Source organism: Nylanderia fulva, unplaced genomic scaffold, assembly GCF_048542155.1.
Source record: "Nylanderia fulva isolate GAGA-0341 unplaced genomic scaffold, ASM4854215v1 Scaffold28, whole genome shotgun sequence".
In the NCBI taxonomy this organism is placed as follows: Eukaryota; Metazoa; Arthropoda; class Insecta; order Hymenoptera; family Formicidae; genus Nylanderia; species Nylanderia fulva.
Window position 1 is genome coordinate 1,762,766 of NW_028190347.1, and position 26,277 is coordinate 1,789,042.

At 39.5% G+C, this 26,277-nt stretch overlaps 1 protein-coding gene across 4 annotated transcripts in view; it reads left to right on the forward strand.

Annotated features, from left to right (window-relative positions):
- The window catches only part of Rbp6 (RNA-binding protein 6), a 590,474-nt gene that overhangs the window by 387,225 nt on the left and 176,972 nt on the right, over positions 1-26,277 (forward strand). For 3 of the 4 annotated variants that reach the window (XM_029311221.2, XM_029311220.2, XM_029311223.2), the window contains exon 6: positions 22,715-22,807. In XM_029311221.2, coding sequence (XP_029167054.1) covers positions 22,715-22,807 — 93 coding nt within the window. Of the gene's footprint in view, positions 1-5,147; positions 6,100-22,714; positions 22,808-26,277 lie in introns of those variants that run through there. The other variant, XM_029311225.2, reaches the window with a different exon arrangement.

The following is a 26,277-nucleotide window of genomic DNA, read 5'->3' on the forward strand; positions in this document are numbered from 1 at the left end:
AAGGGCGTTCTGGAAAAAGGGAGAAGAATCTCGTAAATTTATCGCGCTGGTGAATTTTTCCGAGTACTTTTTCGCGAAGGCGAGAATAAGACGGTACTGAGCATCGTATCGTTTCGCCGCAGTTTCTCGACGATTTTTTTGCAGATTTTACTTAGTTCTCACGATCTCACGAGAAAGGAACTAGCGCTGCTCCCGAAGCGAATCCGGGGCCTTCTGTCGTCGATAAAAATTCATTTCCTTCCTTTGATTTACTCCAAGCACCTCAGCCAATTCTGCACTGCGCGTTCCCTTTCTCTCTCGTCCTTGTCTTCACTTTCTTCGTGAAGTGAATTAGATAAATGCTTGGGAAATGCGAGGCGTTCTTACGACCTAGGATATAAATTTTTGCGCGAAGAGATTTGCGAGTAAGATTCTGGCGAAAGACAATTCTTACAGGCTGAAATTCTTAAGGTGTGAAAGCTTGACGAATACCAAGTAGCCAAAACTAAGATTTAACAAGTAATAAACAGTGCTTAATCAAAATTTGTTATTGCTATTGAAAAAATAATAAATTTTTGAAAAGACTAAATAATATAGTTAAAAGAATACTATACTGCTTTTAATCGTTTTATAGTTGTCAGAATTTTTTAAACAAAATTATATTACTTTTTAATCATTATTTATAAAATTACGTTTGAAAGTTAATGAGATAAAAATCACATATTTATAGTTTACGACTTTGAAAATGAAAGAAATAAAATTAATTTTTTACATTTTATTTATATCATAGATGTTTTTATGCACATATATTGTACATATATATTTTTCTACATGTGTAACGGAACACTTGATTTTTTCTCTCACTTTTCAAAACTTACTATTAATATTTGATTATCTCTTTTTTTATTAATCTGACCAGTCCAAATTATTTGCTTTTAATTCAAGTCTACTTTAGTTGTAATATGATCATCGCTATTCATTTCGTAACTTGTTAAGGTCATGTCCGCAGATCTTATCATCGTCTTACGAAAAAGGAGGGCGCGTAAAACACTGTCAATATCGATTAAGACTTATCTCTGGAGACTCTAAGACTCTCTACGGCGGACAAGCTCTTCTCGGTGATGTGTAGCCACCGAGAGGATCTTGAGGGTCGCTGATGGCGCAGTAGCTGGTTTTCGTGCGCCCTATTAATTACGAGGCAACGGCTCGCGTGATTCGAGCTATTTGCCCATCCACCCTGGCTTTCTTGATCCGAGCCGCTCGCGTTTCTTCTCTCTTCGATCGCTCTTCTTCTTCTTCGTCTCTCCTTTTCTCTCATTTTCTCTATGTCTGACTTTCGGGAAACTCTTCCAACGAATTGTGAGCAACAGAGTTTGAGAGTGAATGAGTATTGAATGGAGAGGATGGGAGAGAGAAAAATTGAAACGGAGCAAGAGCTAGACGGAGAGAGAGAGAGAGAGAGCGGAGAAGGTAGAAAAGCCTCACGCCTTTCGAACGTCTAATATTTTAGAAAAGTTTCGAATTCCTCATTCTCGGCTTCTCGGGTTTTGCGGAGATGAAGAAGGGGACGGAGGACAAGTCGGGAGAATATCGAGAAGTGGTTTCAAGGTAGACAGGCGAGGCGGGTCGTCCGGGATGAGCCATATTGCGGAGGATAAGTATCGAGCTCCGAGAATCGCGACCAAAAATCCTGGCGACGTCATGCGGGAAAGGGCGAACTGGGTCGTGGAAGAGTTTCTACTGCGGTCGAACGGCGCAATCGAGCGTCCCTTTCTCCCTCTTCCAATTCCCTTTCCCCACAACGTGCATCTTGCATGCGAGCCTCTGAAACTCGGCTGCTGTTCGAAAACATGCTGCCCTTGTACTGTCACCGAAACAAATACCGATTGTGAGAGGCGGGTTAAAAGGGATTGAAGTCTGCATCGGCGTTCTCTTTCTTCGATATCGAGGTTTTCACGAGTACGAATCCGCTCATCGATCCCGCGACCGAGTTAATGGTACTTTTTCATTTAGTCAGTTCCAATGTTGCGGTCCTGAATATCTCAGAATTTCTAACGTTGAAAGTGTAAACAATTCAACTCGAATCTTTTTTAATAATTTAACTTTTCTTGACAATTCAATCAATTGTATTTGCAAAATGAAACAAGACACATTATTTTTGCATAACACAACAGTGAGAAACAGACATTTAAAAATAATATCTTTTTGTATATTTTTGTATAAATATATTAATTAAAATCTCATGCTTTTCATGTATCGTTTCTATTATAACTCGTAAGAGAATTTAATATAAAGTATTGACGACAAATATATTTATTGTAGAATTTAAATATAAAAAAATTATTGAATGAAGATTTTATATTAAAAATGTTAGAATTTAAATTCGACAAAAAAAGAAATATAAAATATACGTACACTTGCTAAGATATATTACGTACCTAAATGTTGATATTCAAACGCATTATTTGAAGGTTTGCCATCTCGCTCGGATTTTTCATTTCTCGCGATAAGGGACGAGAAGCGTTTCACTCAGCGAAATTTACGCAACGCGTACGTTTCGATTGCGTTAACATCTCGTCGATCTGGTCACCGAGCGGAATATACATTGGCCGTAGAGCACCCCAGGAAAGGGCGGACCCTCCCGTGTAGCGCGATAACTCAGTTACGTGCCAATATCATGATTACATGTCATCCTTGGCAGTCGACAGCCTCTAGAGTAATGATTATTGTGGGATCGTCGAAGCGGTTACGGAATCGCATTGACTGACCGAAATCTCGAGGCCAGTGAATAATCCGTCATTCGCCTACTACTAACCGTTTCCGCGGTAGCGTGCTGTTATTACATCATAAATACGCAACCGCAATGATATGTTAATGGAGATTGAAATAATTTCAAATGAACCGAAAACTATTAATATGAATATTCGTTCATTATTCCTATTTATTATAGTTTCAAGTTTTGAAATTCATTTCTGTCATTCCTTGTCTCAAAAATTGAAAATTATCACATTCAAAGGAACTATATCAAGATTGATAAATGTTTTAACGTTTGAGCTATATCACTTTCAAAAATGAATAACGCATTTTTCTGTCATATTTGTAGATACATGCGTTGAAATAAAATGCGAATAAAATTAACATTAACGATAATTAATATCGATGCGGTTGACATTTGTCACACATATACTTGACGATGTAAGAGTGTTGAAAAATGTGTGTTCAAAAATTATACGTATTACGTATAAAATAAAATCGAGACAATCTAAATTTAGGTATACACTAACGTGACAAAGTCGATAAATTCCGAGGTTATCTTCAGTGTTATCTTCCAACATAGAGACGTCTCTACGCAGCCGGTGCAAGGATATTGCCAGCCATTGTAGTCGCGTCTGTCGTACGACAGAAGGAAACACGCGCCAATGCGGTTTTCCCGCCAAGTTCATTCAGCGTCTCGCTTTGGATGCAAGCCAAATGCACGCGAGCAAGCAACGCCCGCTTTTCCTCTTCACCCTTCGTCTCGCGGAACAGCCAGCATCCAAGTATTAGGATATCCCGCTTCCACTAGCGTTATCGGTGTCTCCCTTCCGCATGGACCGCGTGACAGACAAACAAACCAACATTCTTATCTTCCTCGGTGGATGATAAGGAAAAAGCTGTAATATCGATATCGGTACACGTACTTCCGTTGTAGAAGCTTGACCCAGGTTCTTACGACCAAACGGTCCTTTATTCCGTCCGATAACAGGAACTATTCGACCTTATCCGTGGAGATTCGACGGTACGTTCTGTAGCGGCGATATTTCTCTGAAAAAATGGCGATTCTTACGGCAGGCTCTTCTCTCGCGAGCGCCGATCATTGCGAGAGAGTTCGCGTAGAGAGTCCATAGTACTGGCAGCCGGCCAAGTCACGTTGTGGCTCAATGAAATCTTTCTGGGTTAGGTTAGTTCCTTCCTTCCGCGTTAAGCGTAGGATACGTTCACACCGAGCCGCTAGACGTGCGAGAGAGGCGGTCCTGGCTTCCGGCCAGCCAGGCAACGGAGCCGAGGAAACAGTTGACTTCGGTATCCGACGGGGAGTAGTAGTGGTCAATATTGGCCGGACCGGGCTCCCGTTCTCGAGCGAGGTCTCGAACTACTTGGACGACGGGTCATCGCTGTTGCGTTATCTCGGCAGCTGTCGATAGAATATCGAACGGATGTCCTTTACACCTTCATTACGGCGGTGTCAGCTCGTTGTCGAATTTTTAAATAGCTCAATCGGAATTTCTCTCTCTCTCTCTCGGTCTGAATTAAAGTTCCGCGGAACTTGTATTTAAAACTTTCAACGCTTTAAATTAAACGTAACACATTACGTAAAGCTTTAAATAAAATTAACTAATTCATGTATGTAATTAATGCAAATTTAAGACGACGAAGGTATAAAATTTGATAGCGACACACTTGGCATATAAATAAATGGAAATTGACAGGACGGTGAAATCCTCGTCGGTCGAATACAATTTTTTTATCCAAGGTCTCGTCATTAACCGGGAATCAACTCGCGGACGCGTAACAAGTAGTCGCAAGGTTCCCTCGCAACATCCGGCGAGCCTCTCCAACTTCCGTGTTGCTGATCTCCCTCGCTACCATCCCGCCGTCAAGCGAGCGTGGCTTGGCGCGGGCAGTCAGACAGTCAGCCTCTCTCCTGGCATTAAGTATTCCCGTTGGGTCGGCGTGGCGAGAAGGTTTTGTGGGCAGAGGGGGAGGATTGTGCGGGAGGGGAGGGAGAGAAAGCGGCTCGGAGCAGCGTGGCGCGTCGGTCGATGCTGGGGTGTGCTGCTGGTGAAGGAAGGAAGGAAGCGAAACGAGAAGGAGGGATGGCTCTTTCTCGCTCTTTCGCGTTCCCTCGCGCACCACCACGTCCTTCTCTCTCTCTTCGGGGTTGGCTCTCCCTTCGTCTTCCTCGGAATACGTACTCCCCCTCGAGCGACGCCAGCGCCCCGGGGGCGCCTGCGCGCCTCGGAGGGGTAGCGCTCGCTCGAGGGCGGAGGACGCGAAAGAGCGGGATGAAGGGGCCCCTTCCCGGAATATTCACTCTCGCCCCCTCTATCCGACGCCCCACTCTGCCGCCACCCGCGCGGCTTCTCTCCACCTCCCCTCGCTACGGCTTCACTCGCCCGGGCCTCCACGATCGCCCCATTCTGTTCTCGGCGTCATAGCGTGCAGCATTAAACCCGACGTACGGCGACGAAGAGCGCGACGACGACCACCTGCCTGTGTGTGCTCGCAAAAGTTGATCTCTCACCCTCTTTTTCTCTCTTTCTCTCTGTCTCTCCTGGGTGTTCAATCTCTATCCAACCTCCCTCCGTACTCCCTTCTTGCGACGAGAGAGAGAGAGTGCGGTGACAGAGCGAAGAATAAACGACGAGTTCGTCTGAACACGCAAGGTTTACCGGTTCCAGCCGACCCAGGAAAAATCTGTCACGGAAGAGGGAAAAAGCTTTATTCCCTTGTGGTCCCGTCACGTTCACACGTAACGTCGCCCGCCGAAGATTCGAGGATCGTTTCTAGTGTCTTCCGCATCGCGAAAAAGAGTGTACGTTTGGCGCGCGAGTACACCGAGTCTGTCTACTCCAACTTTCAGTGTGAGCAAAATTTGTGAAAACCGTCGAGGGAAGGATCCTTACGAGATTAAATCTCTCTTGGATCGATGGTCTACCAATTGACTCCGTTGTAAAGAGTCCGTCGTCGTTCGTGCGGAACAAATTCTTCAGGATATACATCCCCAATCGTTAGTGAGACCTCAGCAAGATCCACGGAAGTGTCAAATCCAATACGTACGCGTTGCCACGATCCGCAACACGGACAACAGAGAGATATATACACGCGCGTGTTGTGCTCCAAAGAGGCGCGAAATCGTCGCTCTCTCAGCCGGAGGTTTCGATCAAACGTCTTGATCGAAACGTCACGTCCTCGTTCCTCTCTCGCGGAGGAAGAGCACCGCGCCGATCTCGCACGGCACTCGGTACACCACACGGTGGTACTGAGTGACCTGCAAGCTTCCTTTCACCCGGTGATCATCGCAAGGTGTACACGACGGCGGTCACCACGTACATCACGCCGCTCATCACCCCGGAGAAGGTACGATGCGCAACTATATTTCGGAAATCCTTCTCGTCATTTCCAAGCGCAAAGCAGCCTATCTTCTCCTCGTCGAATTCTCCCCGTTGAAGGGCTCCCGGAGCTTACACAAGTGTCGCGGATGTCGCGCATGTGTATGCGTGTCGGTATTCAGTGTGTGTGTGTGTGTATGTATACGTGCCGGATGGTACAGAACTATCTCATTGTGCGTGTACATGTATGCGTAGGCGCGAGTACGGATGCTTGTATATGAGGATGTGTGTGTGTGTGAGAGTATCTACGTGTGTGTGTGTGTTGGCTGGGGGCATGTGTGTGGGTGGAGCTAGATCGTGGACGTCATCCGTCGGACAGAGGCGGACCAACCAACCGGGGTGTCGGATATTTTCTCCCTCTCTCTCTCTCTCTCCATTTCTCTCCCCCACCTCCCCTTCCACCCCTTCTTCCTTTTACCCCCTTCTCACACTTCATCTCTCCTGGTTCCTGTGTGCATTTCTCGCAACAATGTGCAGTGACCGAAATGTTTCATGGAGATGACAGCGAACAACTTCGCCTCTTGCGATTCGTCCGCGTTTTGTTCTCGAAATCTTTGTCGACTTCCGTTTTATCCAATACTCAGCGATAGGTAGATGACGTTTATTTTTCCTCGCGAATGCTTCTACGATGCTCGAGACAAATTTTACACGGTTTACTCTTATATAGACGGCGATATAAATGAACTGGTTTCCGTTTAGATACATCATTAACTGTCAACTACTAAATGCATTTCGAAGCGGTTTACGTTGACTTTTTAAAATGTTGCAAGATTAATGAGGTACAAAATTCTCTTGTTGCTCGAAAACCATAGTTAACTAATTTCAGATTTTAAGATCTTTGTTGCGGGGAATAATACGGTTTTATTTAGATTCGTTCGTTTTGAACGATCGATGCAAATAAAAACAAAAAATAGAAAATAATTCTACTTTTTTTAAATATTTGATACAGATAATTCTTTTTTTGTAAAAATATTATATTCATACATTTTTCTGTCACTTTAAATAATCCATTCAATGTGAAAGTGAGCCGCGCAAATTTTCGTTCATATTGATTTTTATTTATATTGAATCTGCAATATTCTATTTTAGCGAAATTAATTTTTGACTTTATGTCATTCGAACTCGTCAGATTTAATTGCTGACTTGGCTTTTTTGTAAACGAATTTAAAACTATTAGATGCAAATAGATTACAACTATATATATTAGGTCTGAAAGCAACTATACTTTTTTTTCCAAATTAGTGACGAAGGTGCTTGATTTATTTCAACAGATTTTATTCGCGCATTAATTCCATTTTACTTTACAAATATTTTAATTTCTGTCTTGCAATATTTTTAGTTTTTTATTTTATTATATGATTAACAGAGTGAAACAAGTAGTACGAACTTTAATTTGAAATCTAATGCTCCTTCCAATTTTATTCATCTGTATCTTATATGAAAATCAGAGAAATTACGTCATAAATATATCATACTAGGAGGATGATTAAAATGAAGTTTTTTCAATCAAAGGATATTTATCCGATACTTGTTCCGCATTCGAAGGCGATATCTAAGAATAATGTTGCGAAATAAAAGAAACAAGCTCTCTTATGCTTGACTGCCCGTGGCATTTCGAGCGATATCCAAAAGGGTCGGTTAATTCTTTAAATAAGTACCGCGCGTAGTAATAAAGATGAAGTTTCCGAGGGTATTACGGCTCCTTCGCGCGCTTTTAATAATCTCACCGTGTCGGTGCGTCAAATCGCATGAAAGAAATATTAATGGAATTAATAAGTTGAGTAGTCTGACGCGGATGATGGTAAAGAGTGTAAGAAAGAGAGAGAGAGAGAGAGAGAAAAAGATAGGAAGGGAGAGAAAGGTAAGCGAGCGCTATTTCCTTCTTGCGCGCGCGAGGCGCTCCGGTTTCTTATTAAGGACTCTCCACCCTCCCATACAAACTTATTATCTTAAGTCCTTCGCTTCTCGAGGCGGAACGATAACGAGATCGTTACTTTCGAAGCGCCTTGTGGCAACCGTCCAGCAGGACTTGCCTTCGTCTCTTTTTTCCTCTCTCTCTCTCTTTCCCTATTTCTTCATCTCGATTGCTATCCGCATTGATCCTTCTGTCATTTCTAGTTTCGAACTGTCTCTTTATGATCACCTGATATCAATCGCGTACACATCCCATGAATAGACATTATCAAATATCTTTATTATTTTCGGATTTTACTTTTTTGTACTGTTTGTACTTTTTCCTTCCGTTTTATTGTTATCGTTTTTATGAATCATTGTGTTTTCGTATTTACGAAATACGTCTTATTATATTTAATTTGACTGTATAGATAGAAGATCTCTCTGCAACAAATATCGTAATTGCAGACGAATAAAATTGGAGGGAGCATTAGATTTCAAATTAAAGTTCGTACTACTTGTTTCACTTTGCTTACTTCTACTTATACTAATTCTGATTCTTTTCAATTATCTAGAAAGCAATTAGTTGTATATCCTATAATTACATACTTTTTCTATCTTACAAAATTGTCAAGTCCAATTTTTTCCGAGTTCACTTCTCGTTGTTACATTCTATAAATTTTATTACGAATTACACAATAAATTCTACTCGAGGTTATCTTTTCCCATTTCGATTATAGAGCAAGGCATTTAAATAGAGTTCTTAAAACTTCCTGCCACGTAGACGGAAATTGCGGTAACACATTGTCACGCGAGATAATCGTCACACGGACGATCCATCTACCCAGTTTTACCCTTATCTCTAACGCCTTCGCACTCTCCCCTTTCGCTGACCCATATATCGCATCGCGTTGTAAAATTCATCGTTATCTGAAATATAATCTCCGCTTGGAAATGTGTGTGACGCAATTTTACAATCTCGCTCGAAAACGTCTAATATCTTTTTAATATCGCAGACATGAATCTGCAACATGAGACTCGCGAAACAAGAAAGATATAAATATATATCTTACAGTCAATTTTATTAAACTTTCGAAACATTAGTCACCACATTTCTATCTCTTTAATAAAGAACCGATACTTAAAAAAATGTGAGTTTTATCAAGATGGATGGTACAAATTAATAACGTTTTGCAAAAATGATGATCACAAATGCAGCGTAATTATTGACATATTCAAAATATCCATATTTCATTGTCGTTTGTATTTTTGAATAAACATTTCTCTTAACGATACTTTCATCGACTGACAAGATAATTTGGTGAGTAAAAAAAAAATGATCATATTGCGCATTGTACATTTTTCATTGTATCGCAGTTTAACGAGTGAAAAATGTGACCTGACGTATCTTCGAGATGTGGAACAACGCGTCTTTTATTTTTGCGCATAAACGTAGTTGCGTAGTTGACAAACGCGAGCGTTTCGTATGGAAGAGATTTTGGATTTAAAGCGGCGATAACGAAACGCGTTATTACGCGAACGAAAGCCTAAACTGCGCCCCTTTAAAGTTTGACGCGTTAGGATGGGCAAAGGGTCGTTTTCCGCTGAGTACCCCACAGCGATGCGCCCTTCGGGGACAGGGCTTGATTGCTCTTCGCCTTTTCTTGGGGACGATATAGAGTCTTCTTCTCCTTCGAGATATAAAGCAAAATGCCAAAGTTTCCGGCTTGACGACTATGACGATGCGCTCTTTATATCGTCCGGCAACATCGGACTTCGCTTCTCGAGAAAAGTCCGGGTTGCTCGTTTTGCGAATGGCAAAAAAAGTAAGCGGATTTGATGCTCGCTCCGGTTTCATTCTTGAAAACATGAAGCACAAGGAGACGAAGAAGACATTCAAAAACATTAGACAAGCTCTTACGAATTAGATATTTATTTTAAGAGTGGTACAAAAGCGTGATAATAAGAAAACAGGAAAAAAGTTATGCTTATTTTTGCCATTTCCAGCAGACATTCTTAGAGAAATTGCAATTTTTGCGATATTGTATTCCAAATAATGTAGCAGAGCGCGTAACCTATTGTGAAAATGTAGGTATCTCTCGCGAGCTGGCTTGGAACAAAAGTGTACAGTAAAGAAAGATAAGTGCACTGATGAAGAGAAAAAATATAGATGGTTGATGTCGCGAAAGGCACGGTTGTTTACATCGAAATGCTTTTAAATCCGGGATGGCAGAACAAGCAGACATCCCTCGCGATTCTCAGGATTTGCCATACAAAAGTGCATGGCCACAATCCCTTTCTCCCGTCGTCAACAAACGATCGAGACGTAAAAATATGTGTCTCGTCGAGCAGATGCTCAAACCGATCATTTTTATTTCGATACGCAAGAGCCGCTAATACCCATACGTATCGAATACTTTGTGCACTCCTACGTACAAATTGGAGAGAAAATGCAAACTAGTCGAGTGTTAGTGCAACATATTTAAATAAAAAGAGCAAACATTGAATTTAAATTTCTCGACAATTTATCTTTATTGTAAACATTATTTTCATATCTTGCAAAATGTGATATATTATAAATGTGTATAGAAAAAATATAATATAAAATAATTCTCTTGCGCATACTAACTTACTTTAAATATTTTACTTTTTTATTGTCGTTCGTGAACGTTTATTATTCTCAAGTTCAGTCTGATGTAAAGCAATTCGATCGATGTTGCGCTATTTCAATTGCACACTCGCTTGCCGGTATTACGTTTCACGAGAGTCTAAAAAATCCAGTTTCGCATCACGAGTTATGCGATAAATAATGGAATCAACAACGCGCCGCAGTGCGTTAGAAGGGAATGGTTGCGGCGCGCATTCCGCGGTTACGCGAATCTCGCGGTAATTATTAACAATGTAGTCCGGAAGTGGTCTGGACCGGGGAGAGCAGAGCGGTCTGCGCATAGAGAGATAGAAGTCGAACAATAACGATAACAGATTACTTTATCGTCGCGTTGCACGCGCATATTCGTACGTGCGAATGTTTACGCGCAACATGTCCGTTTTGCGTTCGTGCAAACTGCGTCACAGTTTTTTGCCTCAACTATTTTCTCTCTCCTTCTTTTTTCCCATCTGCCTCTCTTGCTTCGTCTTTCGCTTTTTTATTCGATTTCCGGTTTTTTTTTTAATTTCTTTGCTAGCGTTTTGCTAATTGCACCTGTGCACACTTCGGAATGATTTCACTCACGCGGGTATTCGATATTTAACGCGCGTCTAAATATATTGGGGTTATTAATTGATAAGTCATCCTCCGTGCTAACATTGCAATGTAGAAAATTGTGTCGGTCGGAGATTTGCAAATTTCTCATGAGATTTCGACAAAACGCGAAAAACAGATGAAACGATTCCGATAATTATACTCGATAAAATATGATTCTAGAGCAATTGGAAATAATTTGAATATATGTATTATCGGACTTACTGAAATCGATTTAATTTTTATCTATTTTTATCATATGTACATAGAGGATAAACGTGTGCATATATACACGTCTTTGTATATTTTTAATACATATTGAACTGTTATTATATTTTTTTTTCTCGAGAAGGAAAGAAAATGGTTCACGTCAATTTATCTCAGATTTACCCGTGTATAGAAATATCGTCACTGTATTATTGTAGCGATATCTGTATTTATTCTTTAACGCTGTTCTTTCAAAACTATGTTCTTTTCAATTATCAAATATTTTCGAAAGAATTTCACTAACAATACTGACATACGTGAACAGACACATTCATGTTAACGTTACCCGATGACAAGTAATCGCGACGTGTTATTGAAGTATCTTTTTGCAATTGTAGAAAATTAACAAGCAGTCATGAGGCATGACAAATTGAAGGGACTATAGAATAATTGGACTATCTTACGCCGAAATGAATCATGCGGAAAGATTACAGAAGTGAGTTATTGTTACGTCGGCTCAATCAAAATATCGATTTCTTTTGTGCAGACAGAATTATACCGAAGGAGGGAATTTATCGATTTACACAGAGTATCGAATAGAAAAGTATTACCACCGCGTATACATATATATGTATGTATGCTCATGTGTATGTATATATTACACCTGGATGAATCCGACGAGAATTGAGGCTTCCGCTTCGACGAGCGTAGACATCGCTCAACATGCATCGTGACCGCGCTCACGGTACGCGATTCGTTAATTAATCCCTCGTCGGTGCACATGCGGTACACCCAAGATCCGCACTAAGAGACCTCCAACCTCATTCGACCGTTGAATCGCGTTGGCATAATACGCGAATTGCGGTTTACGACGGTGATTTAACCGTCCGCGGCCAACCGGATTCGCTATGCGTCGCCGTGCACCCGCAGTTGTTCATATATTGCAATTTTCGTTTTGCTCGCGAACATGCACCCATAGCGGGGATCGTTAAAACTCAAACGATCCGGAAGACGTAATGATATTTAGACGAGACAACTCGGGTCTCGAACGGTCTCTTCGTCAAAACGGAGACTAAGAATTTTTTACAACAGACTAAGGATTGAAAAAATATACATATACTCTTCGAAATGTCAAACAAGAATATTTAATTATAAAGGCTATTTATTTTTTTTATTATATTAATTATATTAATTTATTAAAAATATTTAATACTCTAATTATTAAGGCTTAGTAAAATAATTTTTAAAGCGTCGAGATCTGTCAAATTAAGGCGAAGAGCGCAATATTGAAAAAATGAGATAATATATATTAAATGGTTTTCGCGTAATTTAGCATATATTTTTGTACAATGTGCGTTATCAGCTGATTTAGCGCTTCGATCCATTGACATTCAACGGCCGAGCGACGTGAATCGAGAGACAAGGTCGTTCCGGCTGTCGCTCTACATTTTAATTGGCAGCACCGTACATTACTCCTAATGGTGTTTCTGTTGTCGGCGATTGAATAGCGCCTCACAATAGCCGCCTTTACGTCCTATTCAGCCCTTCCGCGGGGATAGCACGGACGGGCGGAGCTGGAGGGTAAACTACTATGAATGTGCTAACTCGTGGCCGTGGCGATTGAGTTTAGATCGCTATTGAATTTCTACGTGCCCGGATGGCTTAGATGCGCGATTATGTCCTTTTACACCCCCGCCCCTTCGAGAGAGAGAGAGAGTCTTCTTAGACGTGCGGTCGTCTAGAAAATTCTTAGAGAGAATAGAAGGGTGAAAAAATGAAAATTAACGAATGAACGCATATATAATATTTTAGAGACCTTTATTGATTCGTATATTCGTCGTTAATCATCCTTCTATAAAATTTGCGAAATTAAAATCTTCATGATTTGCATTTTAATAAGCTCCCCTGTTATCGGTAATAATAAAAAGATTATTATAATATATATATTATACGATAGGAATATATATTACATTCAATATTACGTCGTTATAATTAACGGGTTATTGAATTATTCGCTTTGATAAAATTATTATTTGTAGCCGCTATTTTTCGGAGCGTTTCAAAAAATATCATCTTCATTGTTTTCTCTCTATAGCAACGTCGAACGAAAAATACCTCTACCTCGCAAAATATGTTGCGACGAGATAGATAAGTTCGAAATTTTATCGAGCCGCAAATTAAGTTGGTTATCGCGTCTTGCCACAATTTTTCACGGCGCGGGAGTACGAATGGAGTTTAAACCATTTTTCCATCGTTAAATCAAAACGGAAGAAAGCCCGTAAGCCGCTTAGCTCTAAATGCGATCCCGCGAGGGTCAGGCCGTTTCGGTGCTCAATTTATGGTCGGTGGCTCGCGCACAGACCAATGTTCATAGTCAGCGTGTCGACGAAAGCTGCGTTACGCGGACGAGTCAGTTCAGCGTCGTGCCGTTGAATGCCGGTTATTTTGCAAAGCTCTCCGGAAGAGAATGATATCCCGGAGGGTGAGGTTTACGAGCGTTCCCGAAATCTTGGGCATGACTCGATAAAAAACACCCTGCGGGACCCGGAGGTTCCCCCTTTTATCTCCCCTATGTGCTCGTGTGACACAGAGTCGGTCACGGGGATATCGCAGGATCCATTCCACTTTCCTCGATTCGGATTTTGCCAAGTTTCACGAGGATTCTCCGATATATGTATATATCATACCGGAAATGTAATGACGTTATATATATATATATCCGTATCTATCAATTTAGTGATTTGTGAATCCCTTTGAGACGGGTAAACTAATAAATGCGAGAACCATTCGATTTCGGAATTAAGATAGATATTGGAAAATTTGATTTACATGCATGCTTGCGTTTATTCGAATATATATGTAGATTGTATCGAATTTCGTCCCGAAATGTGTATAAAATATGCCAGAAGTAATTTTAACGTGTTCATTTCTCTCTTTTGAAAATTACAAAATTTATACATATAATATATAATCAGAAATCTAAAAAAAAAACAATATATATATATATAATACATTACTTAAATAATTACTCTTAGAGAGAAAGTTGGAAAAAATAGGAGAGCGAGAATCACACTGTGTTCGAAATTTGCCGCGTATCATGCGTCCAAATATTTAATTTATCTTGCCGATCGAGATTCCGTGGGGCGTAACACAACAATGTGTCCCAAATGGTTTTGAAGCAGATTAAAAATGCGGGCGGTTCCAACCGTGGCATCGGCACGCCGTTGAATCTGAAAGGATTGTGGATATATCGGGCGCCCGAATAAAACAAGAAGGCCTGATAATGCGCATCAAAGGCGCGGGCAGAAATAGAGAAGCGCTTAAGCCGGCATGCACTTGTCGAGCGTCAGCGCTTTCATCTTCGCCCTCAAAGAGCAACTCGTAAACGTTTGATGCCACAGGATCAATAAATGTATCATGCGCGGACCAATGCACATCGGCATCGGATTTCATCGGAAGAATGAAATCTCCTCCTGTTTTTCGCGTCTCTGGTTTCCGCGGAAAACCGCGAGAATGGAGTAGCGCAGTCGTGATATCACGAAAAAAAGAGAGAGAGAGAGAGAGAGAAATACGTCAATCCTACTGGATTTTTAGCCTCGACTATCTGCCTACACTCTGTGTGTAGTGTCTATTTCGACCAAACATATTTTTACGATTGATGTAATAAACTCTTTGAATTTAAGAGAATTTTTTTTGCTTCTCTGTTTACAGACGCGACACTAACTTTTGAGTAAATCAACTATTTTTTACAGATACGCTAGGCACATATCTAGTTAAAGTAATGTGTAAAGTACTATGTGGCCCATAACGAAATGCATAACGAAAGTACCGGATCTACCGTGAAGCTTGGAAACGTTGTAAAGAAATTCGAGTGGCCACTATGGAAACTCTTTTATGGGAGTTTGCTCTCGTTCGAATTTTTTTACGGCAGTTGCTTTCTTCGAGATTTCGCTTGAATTTGCTGACGGCGCAAACGACAGCGCAAATGTGAGAAAAGCTCTTAACTTTTTTACTAAAGTCTTATGCGCGATTTTTATCTTAACTAATTTCTAATAAACATTTAACAGAAATAATGTTTGTCACTTCGATTACTTCACTCTAATGTTTCATTGTAATTATAGTTTTAATTGAACAATTAATTTAACGAATTGATTAATTTTAACATTTATTTGAATAATTAACTGTATATAATTTGTCTTATTATTAATCGGTTATTGTTGACATTTCAATAAAATCTATGAAAATTGATATACGTATTTTCTGCAGTAAAAATAAATTTTGCCTCGTTTGTGACATGTTTTGACCTTATTTAATTTTTTAATAATTTTTTACGCTAATATTTGCGGTATAATTTTTTGTCAACATCACATTCAAGCGTTCCAATTTTCCAAGCATTATCTCGAATATCTCGTAGCACGAAGACACGGAGATCTCGAAATAATCACCTAGGGGTTGGAACTTCTCGAACGACGAAGGGGTTTGGCAGATTCCGTGGTAATCCGGTAAAGTCGCAACTCAAACAGTTTAAGTCAGAATAGTGGCCGAAGGGTGGTAGGTTGCGGTCGTTCAGAGGGTGTAATGGGTGGGATTTAGGATTACGAGTGCAAGTGTATGTAACGTTCGGTCTAGCAATTTATCGGTTTGACCTTCCATTTTTAACGATTAATCGATATATTCACTAATAATAGTTGCATGCATAATCTTGGACGCGCATTAATATATTTTACAAGTTAAAGTATTTTCGCAAATACTTAAATCCTCCAAAATTTATCAACTTTTTCGAGTAACAAAAGTGTGTATTCTATATTTGTTAATTAAAGAGCGGAATAAATTATATCCACTACTATCGCGCCGCGAGCTTTCTTTTCCACACGTTTTAAAAAGATTATAAATTCCAGTCACGGAACTCTTGTGCATTCGCTTCCTTTAAATTCGCAAAATCGACGCGTACCAAGGTTGATACAGGCGAGGCGGAATTTTCGGAATATTCCCCCGACCGGAAAACGTAGGATGAGGCATGCGCGTATAATTTACGTGAGAGCACGTTCTGCGGCGAGCTCGAATCGTGCGCTATATAGCGCGTGAGGAGCTAGAGTGAGAACGGAGTTAGAGCAAGGTAGGGTCAGGGCTGGACAGCGCGATAGCGACGTTCCGAGCGACGTTGAGCGCCTTACCTCGGTTACTGATAACCTCCCTTCCTTCCTGCACTACCACCGCCTCGTAACCCCTTTTGCTATTTATGACCGGTAACTTAAATCGAGGAACGTCGCGATCGTGAGAGATTGTTGCAGCCGTGGCCGCGTAGATAAAAAAGGAAAGCGGTGGATAACTTTTCTATTCCGAAAGTAAGGAAAGATTTGAAAGATGTTAGATATTGAAAAATTATGCGACCCACATTACGTACATATATATACCGCGCGAATTGTTGTTAATCTTATACTTAACGATAAATGTTTGTCTTTGCATCTATAAATGATTTCGTCTCGAGACGAGGCAAAATCGAAGCGACGGCTCGGTAAAAGAAGTGAGAACTCGGAGAAACGTCAAAGAACAAAACCGAGTGACATTATCCGCGACGGATGGGGGCTACAGTCGCTAGAGCCAAGCCAGGATTAATTCTTTCCGAGCGAGGTTCAGGACGCCAAGGATGGATCGCTCGGAAAGACAGAAGGGTTGGAAGAAAGACTATGGATTCTGTGCGGCACTGGGCTAGTTGGAGAAAAACTAGGGCGAAAGGGCGAGGGACAGACCGGGCGAATCGGTTATCATCTCGAGGGTTGCGAGCTCTTCGTCCCGGGGATCCTACCCCATCGCTTTTTCTTTCTTTCCTCTCTCCCATTTTTTTATTCTCCTCTATCTCCGCCTATCCCGACCTTATCCTCGCCCTATTCGTCCCTATGACCTGGATTCGCGACAATGCGGAATTATTCTACGCAATTTTGATCGCTTTTGTCCCGATTCGAAGATGCTCTTTACCACTACTTGACATATATTGAATCGTAGCAAACGGAAAGATTACCTTACAATTGTTGAGAGCTACTCACAAGTATATTCGCAATGTTTCCAAAAATTAATTCAAGTTGTTGCGAGCAAACTTATTTGAGAAAATCGAGTTAAATGAAATTGACATTTTCATTATTTTATTAAATAGAGTAAAATGTTTCAATTTATTTTATTTTATCATGTTTATATACGCAATTTCCTATCAATATAATATTATCGGTATACTGTTCTATATCTATATGATCACTGAAGGGATAGAATGTACAGAGCAATATTCGCAATGCGTTGAGGTTATCGATTTTAAAGTTGAGTTGATTGCCACAGTATTGCGATGTAATAATACAGATGGGCCATTCAACCATGGATACACGTTACCAAAAGCTATTGCGTTGCTAAATTGATAGTATACATGACAATGGAAAGCGATAATTTATTCGTAACGTTAGATAACGCACTTGTCCGCGATTATGTTTCTTTCGAGCTTTTTGTTTCGTCCCACAGCCTTGTTAAAATATCACTTGACAAAAATGTGAAATTTTCTTCACATTTATGCTTCATTTATGCGATTACGGCGTTGCTTTGTATATAAAAGGAAGTAATCGCAACATACATTTCGTGTTGTTATCTAATGGCACGGATTTACACGGTCGTTAAAAAATCGTCTGCACTTGTAGCGAATTGCGTGATCTCGGACGTTTCTCAGTTGTGTTAATTCGTATGGTATCAGCAAACACACGATTAAACTCGCGCAAAATGATCGCGAACGAAGGTAAAAGCATTCGCCGTTAAAGCACGAACGCGAGACCGCTGATTAACGTTTATTTCAATATTTTTCTTGCCGTTCCCACTCTTCGTGCATTCATCGAAGGGATGGAAACGCCGTGAAAACGCGGGACTGATTATGACATTTACGAATACATCGCAATAATGTGGAACGATAATGCCCGATGGTCATAAAAGACACGCTGACTATTGTCCTTGTTTTCCTTTGTCCTTTTTTTATTCTTTATGGAATTGCGCGTGACGTCATTAAACGCGCGCTTTTTATTACGAAAACTTCACGTTTCCGCTCGTCATTTGCGTTATGCACAATAATTTTGATTTGTTTGGGAATGAAATTTTTATTTCACAAGCCAATCGTTGTAATAAAGTATAAAGGCCCTGCATTTTGCGCTATTATAGTAGTTAATACGTTTTTATTATTTTATTTTATTTTTATGCAAATTTCACGTTTTTTTTTTAATAAATCGCAATAAACCGTTAGTAGAGAATACAGTATAATAAAATTAATATAAAATTATTTCTACGTATACAATATATGTATACATAGTTATGAAGTCATATTAAACGACAGAGCATTTTAATATATATTATAAATGAATATTAAATTTCCGCAAATAGAGAGGTAGCTTCTCCACGTCTTCCTTTCTCCGGGGCGATTTCATTTTCGTAGATGCAAAAGCGTTAAAGGCGAGCCAGAAACGTGTACGCGGTCGTATCGGGTGAGAAAAGCAGGAGTTCGGTAAAGAGGGATGAGGCGGTCCTCTCTCCTGCATCCTCTCCCTCAAGCGATGAAACTATAAAGCCACTCCTAGTAAGTTGTAAAATTGTAATAGCTTTCCGGTATTTACATAATGCTACGGCGTAATAAGTGGAACTCGCCGAGTTTCCATTACCATTCTGCTGCTATCCGCTCTTATCTTCGCTAACGACCCGAGGGGCACCGCTCTCCTCCTCGTTTCTCTCGTGACTTATATTTTTCCACCTTATTCTTCGTCGGGTTAACCGCGGCGAGAAGCGATCCAAACCTCAAACCTCATCTTTTGTTCGCGTCGCGTCTTCGCGACGAAAATTCGACCACTTATTTCGTTAGTTGGTTTTTTCCTCTCTCCCTCGAGCTCTTTAAATACGCGGATTTTATTTCGTCGTAATAAGAGAGATAGTGACTTGACAAATCAGATATCTCTTCAGTCTATATTTATTGCATGAGAAATGCGGTTCTATTGTTCCTCTTTAGATTTCTCGCGACAAATAAATTCGCGATTATATGACACTACAAATGAGACTTTTTAAATTTGTCTTGCAAATTGGTTCGCGATATGTACCTACGTAATATTTTACTAAAAGCGATAAAAATAATTTGTGGAAACAAATTTCTTTTTTTTTTTTTTTCATGTTCTATTTACTTTTGTGAACAAAAGCTTTTTTTTCACGAATCATTGTCGAGAACAAAATGAAAAATGCGCTAAAAGTCTCTAGTTTTCACTAGACAATGTGCTCATTACGCGATCGGCAATAGCAAAATGTAAAAAGATTTCAAACTGAAATTCTCGTTTATCGGTGGAGAACATGAAAGAAGTCGAGTTCCCGCTTTCGGCACTCAAGGAAAGAAATAGAAGCTGCAGCAGCTTCATTCGAATAAGTGGCCTCCTTAGTTTAGGTTCGCCTTCTTCCATTGTTTCTCTCCTCTTCACTTTATCCATCCATGATATCATCCCTCTTTATCCCCGAGAGCGTGTCTCTCTCTCTCTCTCTCTCTCTCTCTCTCTCTTTGTTATTTTCTTACGATGAACTTCTCGCCGACGAAACCGGGGCGAGTCGTTTATTTAATTTTCGAGATCCCTCGCTATTTTATTTTTATCCCCGAGACTTTATACACTTCGCTGATTAACCCACCTCGCGAGAAATCTTACCTCTCTCATTCCCCTTCGGCGGAGAACGTCGAAACGAAGAACGCCGCGGAGTTTGCATGGGGTTGAGGAAGAGTTAGGGACGCGGAAAAGAAGAGGGAGTCGAATTCAGGAGCGTGGAAGGGATGGAAGGACTCGCGGGGTTTGCGTTACTCACCGGATATAGAGATGTCTAAGCCCAGCCATCACTGAAATTGCCAGAGTTTACCTCTTCCGCCGCACATCCTCTCCCTCTTCTGTCTCTTCTTCCATCCCCGATCGAGCTTTCGTTTTCTCAGCATGGAGTTTCCGCCTGTAAAATATTCGACTCCTGCCTTTCATTCTCTTCAGCCTGCCCGCCCGCGGCTTTATTACAATGCGATTGTATTATCAAGATTTCAAGACTAGAAGTATCGGTTTTTCCCCGACATCTTCCTTTCAGCTCCTTTAAGCTCTTCATATTAATCTATCTTGTCGAAGTGGCTGATTTTACGGAGAAATCGATGAGCCCTCTTTATTGAATTACTTCGTGTTTATCCGACTACTTAACGATCGCATTACGCCATCACTGTCGTTTGTGTTTGCATCTTACTCTGTACGAATTTAAATACTACATATAAATTGTCTTTAATTAGTTTTTAATTCATCTTATTGATTATGACTAAATATATAAAGTACTAAATGTAAAATACAATTGTGTGTACAAACTTATTTTAATTTATTCAATAATAAATCGAGACAAGTTTTGGTTATATATTTGCTGACATTAAATTAGATTTTTAAAAATATTTTATTATTTTGCATCCTCATAATGATTCTGGAGCAAATTTTTCAATTTCTCTAGAACGTTACCAATTATTATATATATGTATATCATATTCGAATATCCACAAGACTTGATATAGTTTCTGATATATGTCTGGGTAGCGTTTGTATTTGCATCTTACTCTGTACGAATTTAAATACTACATAAATTGTCTTTAATTCGTTTTTAATTAATCTTATTGATTATGACTAAATATATAAAGTACTAAATGTAAAATACAATTGTGTGTACAAACTTATTTTAATTTATTCAATAATAAATCGAGACAAGTTTTGGTTATATATTTGCTGACATTAAATTACATTTTAAAAAATATTTTATTATTTTGCATCCTCATAATGATTCTGAAGCAAATTTTTCAATTTCTCTAGAACGTTACCGATTATTATTATATATATGTATATCATATTCGAATATCCACAAGACTTGATATAGTTTCTGATATATGTCTGGGTAGCGTTTGTATTTGCATCTTACTCTGTACGAATTTAAATACTACATAAATTGTCTTTAATTCGTTTTTAATTAAACTTATTGATTATGACTAAATATATAAAGTACTAAATGTAAAATACAATTGTGTGTACAAACTTATTTTAATTTATTCAATAATAAATCGAGACAAGTTTTGGTTATATATTTGCTGACATTAAATTACATTTTAAAAAATATTTTATTATTTTGCATCCTCATAATAATTCTGGAGCAAATTTTTCAATTTCTCTAGAACGTTACCGATTATTATTATATATATATATCATATTCAAATATCCACAAGACTTGATATAGTTTCTGATATATGTCTGGGTAGCGTTCGATATCTCACGGAAGACGCGAGGAATATATCGGAGATCGGAGAGACGTCGAGTTTATCTAGTATTCGCATGTAGCCGCATATCCGAGACAAGATCCGATGTCGCGCTTTGGATTCGCCATGAACAATCTTAAGAAACGATGCCGTGCTACTTGTTCCGACGTCGCTGTGCTTTTTCGCGATACGCCCATTTGCGACGTATCTATGCAACAAATGTGCACCCAATAGCATTTCTTTCGATTTCAACCGTGACCTTTTACCGCGCCGTTCTCAAATTCCATTCTTTAAAGCATTATCTGGTAACATTCTCCGGGGCAACAGCTGCCCTTTTTCACTCTTCTGCTTCTTTCTTTACGGAGATTTCCGTAGTCACTGAGAAGAGGAAATCGTATATACTATATATTTTGTTTTCAGAAGTTATCTTTCGAATTTTGTAGAAAATAGAATATTATGCGACTATTTTTTTTTTGTCTTTACGTATTGATACGTTATATTGAAGTAAGTTCGGCGCTATTAATAATGCATCTGCGTATCGATTATTTACAACTCTCCCGCCGATATCCAGACAGATAGGGCAATATGAAAGGCTAGAAGTAATAGCAAAAACACCGTCAATGGAAGAGAGTCTACCTGGAAATGTCGTAGCATATCTAGACACAAACCATCCATATTTAATAAATTCTTTATCAATTTTGCTAGCATAGTCGTACGCTCGAAATTTTATTTCCTGTTTTTCGAACATTATTAGTCGTGTTGCTTCTCTATGTTTTTATATAATTTGTAAAGAAAGGTGAGAAGGAGAATCACATTTTTAGTTTTAATATTAATTTATTAAATACATTATTTTAAAAATGTTTTAAACAAATATATATACCTATATATATTGTTCTAGCTGTTTTCAATTTATATTATCTGTTTCTTTTTTTATAGATGGTGACAAGGACAAAGAAGATATTCGTCGGGGGATTATCGGCGCCGACGACGTTGGAGGACGTCAAAAACTACTTCGAACAATTCGGTCCGGTGAGTAATAATAAATATCAGTATTTTTGCAACATTATTATATTGCTCTGCAATACAGAATAAAACCTGTCAAATCCTCGACGGACTTTATTTTAACATTGCAAATGTTAAGCGATGATTATTTTAGAACAAAAAAAAAACATTAGACGATTTTTTTTATTATAATATATTTGGTAATATCTATTTTTATAAAAATGGACGTCGCATATTAATAATTAACGATGCAGAGTTAAGCTCTTACTATAAATAATTCTTCGAAAATTTTTGCAATTTTATATTATTTTGAATTTATAAAATTTACAAGCATTGTGCAACGTATTGCTGTATTTCGCTGGAATCATGAACGCGATATCATTGACTATCATTTCAGTCGGTTACATTATCGATGTATCGCACATCCTCGCCATTTCCTCTCGCGTCGCAAAATCGAGCGGCACTGTCGACGACTGTGATTCATGGGATTTACATTGTTTAGTACTTTTGCATATTTTATTGGCCATTTCGCGCGGAACGCTATTGATTTTTGGACGAACAAGTGCACTCATTTCCATTTACACGACGTCAACGGCGCGCGACGACAATTCTGCCTCGCTGTAGCTCCTATGAATTTTGATCGTTATGGCTCATAACGGTGATATCGGGGTATCGCTCTATTTGGATTGTTTCAAAATGCGCGACATAATATTATTTACGTGCGAATGATCTCATTTAGTTCAGCGGCCTAACTTGTTCGTGGATTACAGAGAATCAACCTTAACATTATCACAAAAATTGTGTGTTTTACTTTTTCATATTTAGATTCTTCTTCATGAATCAAAAATTACTTCGATGTATACGTCGAAATGGTTGGATAAATTAAAATTTAAAAGTTTTGTTGACAAAACGTTTTGCGATATTTATCGAATAATCAAAATTGCAAGTTTTGATACATGTTATATAATTTATATTTTCTTTAATAATCAATCTCAAAATCTGAGATATCGGAGCACTAATTAATGGATGATTTTCGATATAATTATAAGCAATTTATACTGTAAGATTACATCATTGAGCAATAACTTGATATCGTATTTTGGCAGTTAAGAGCACTTTCTTATCATAAGATTTGTTTAAGAAGAAATGTTGAAAGAAAGGATATATGCGAAATAAACAGTAGATCGAATAATTAGATATTGCTAACAATTGGGACAAAAAGTTTAGCTAGTTAGCGTCTATCGATCCTCGGAAAATCTTTCGAATTGCGTTATTGTGCGGGTTTCTTCATCGAGTTCGATCGAATCGAACACACGCGCGATCTTCAATCCAGTTCCAATTCCAGCACGATTCCTCTAAATGGCTTTCCACGAGGCAGTAATAATAAACGATTCTAATGGGCAGGATGGAATAATTATTATGCGCAAAGTTTTCGGCTATCTCGTTTCCGTTTTGGAACGATATCATAAAATTAGTAGAATTGTTAAAGTTAAAACGTCCTGGCTGAATATTATTATTATTATTTAACATTTACGAGCATTATTTTCGGGCTAAACGAGCCGAACTATGTGTGTACATGTATCAATTATATTTTATTTACATTCTTCCATTATTATCGCCTTATGAATATGTACATTAATATTTCACGAAATGTCAATGGAAATTTTTCAAATTACTCTTCTTTTCGACTTAAACGAGTTTTGACATTTCTAACAACATTAAATCAGAAATGTCAAAACGACAAGTGAAATTATTCCATCATTTTTTTTGAACGTATTCGGAGATCGCGTGTAACGTACGTATCTTAGAATTGACATATCGACCTGTAACCTAATTCTTCGCAATAAGAAGCCGCGTATATCATGCATGAAAATCGCAATAGCGTCCTTCCGTTATGGTGAATCAGATTTCTTGTCACGGTCAGACATGCATAACGTGCATCGGGACGGTTAAAGCTCCTGCTGCAGCGGAGCGCTCGAAAGAACCGACACCGCTTATCATTGACGGTGGGGAATCGAGATGTGGAGAGAATTCGGCAGTGCCGAACGGCCGCATAATAAGGCAGTCCCCGGGTCGTCCGTTGCAGATGCACAGCCGGCGGATATAGAAATTTATTGGAAAACTTGGTCGATTCCAACCGCGGCGGGAGATATATGCTCGGCTCTCAGGTGACACGATGTAGTTTCGAAGGGTCGAGAGTGGTAGTAGTAGTAGTAGTGGAATATGACTCGGAGGATGGTGATAGAGGAGGAAAGGGGAAGAAAAAGGAAGAGGGAAGTCGGGACGCACACGACGTTTGTCGTGGCACGAGGCAGAAATGGACTCGAGATATCAGAGAGTCTGCCGCTATCTCCGGCCTAACCCTCTTCCTTATCCCACCTTCTCTCCCCCGTTCTCCGCCGAAAGTCCGGCTTTGAATGCAGAGTTTCCGGCTCGTAGCGGCTCGAGACTTCGTCTATGTGTATGACCCACATTGGAGATACGATCGGATACGTGCACGCGCGCGCACTGGCAAACGTACATGACGCCATTTCGGAATTCGACTCCTACGTATGATGACACACACGCACACGGACACACACACGGACACGTGAGCGTATACACAAGTTCGTGTCTACGCCCACGTACTACTAACTGCGAGTATACACGATCGCGCTGTATTCACACCAGACGACTAACGGACTGAATAAAAGTGAAGGGCGGAAATTTGGAGCCATGCCATTTGTTAAGTAATCAGAATCTGTTTTCTTATGTACCCTCGGGGGGCTGTTTTATGCCTTTTCTTATTAGACTTTTACATATTTTTATTTGACATTTATACCTTGGTAATATATTTCACTCACGCGTGATCCATCTGTCATTAAGTCCTTTTAAATTCGGTAATCGCATAAACAAATTTCTGATACGACTATCGCCGATATTATTACACGTTAGATAAGATATTAACGTGCTTTTTAATGTGCTTTATCGCGTTTGGAGTGTAAAGACACACACAAGTGCGAGTCCTACCATAAATTTCTATCGCTGGTCTTTGCGGCTCAGTCCGATGTTCCATCTCGTTGATACGTATCTGATTCCAGTTTTGCTTGGTGAAAACGCGAGGGAGAAAGGGAGGGCGCAAGTGGGAAATCTCTGTCGTCGAAATAGCTAGACCACGAGGTAGCTGATAAAGCTAATGGCATTGCCGGGAAATGCGTTATACTCATTGCGTTCCGGTTTATGAAACTTTTCAGAAACGATCATTTCGTTCTTACAAACATTTGTACGTATTTATGGCCGAAGAATTTAAACATATTTTCCGCATACATTTAATTTCCGTTTAAATAACGCGCTAGTCGATTATTTTAATTTCTCTTTACATATTTCATGAGTTGAGAATGCGTGAATTTTCGTGTTTCCAATGAAGCGATTTAAATTTAATTAGACTATATTGAAAAGCGCGTTGTCCGAAGATAAATACACCATTTAAAGCTGTATCGATTATTTATTCTGGAAAA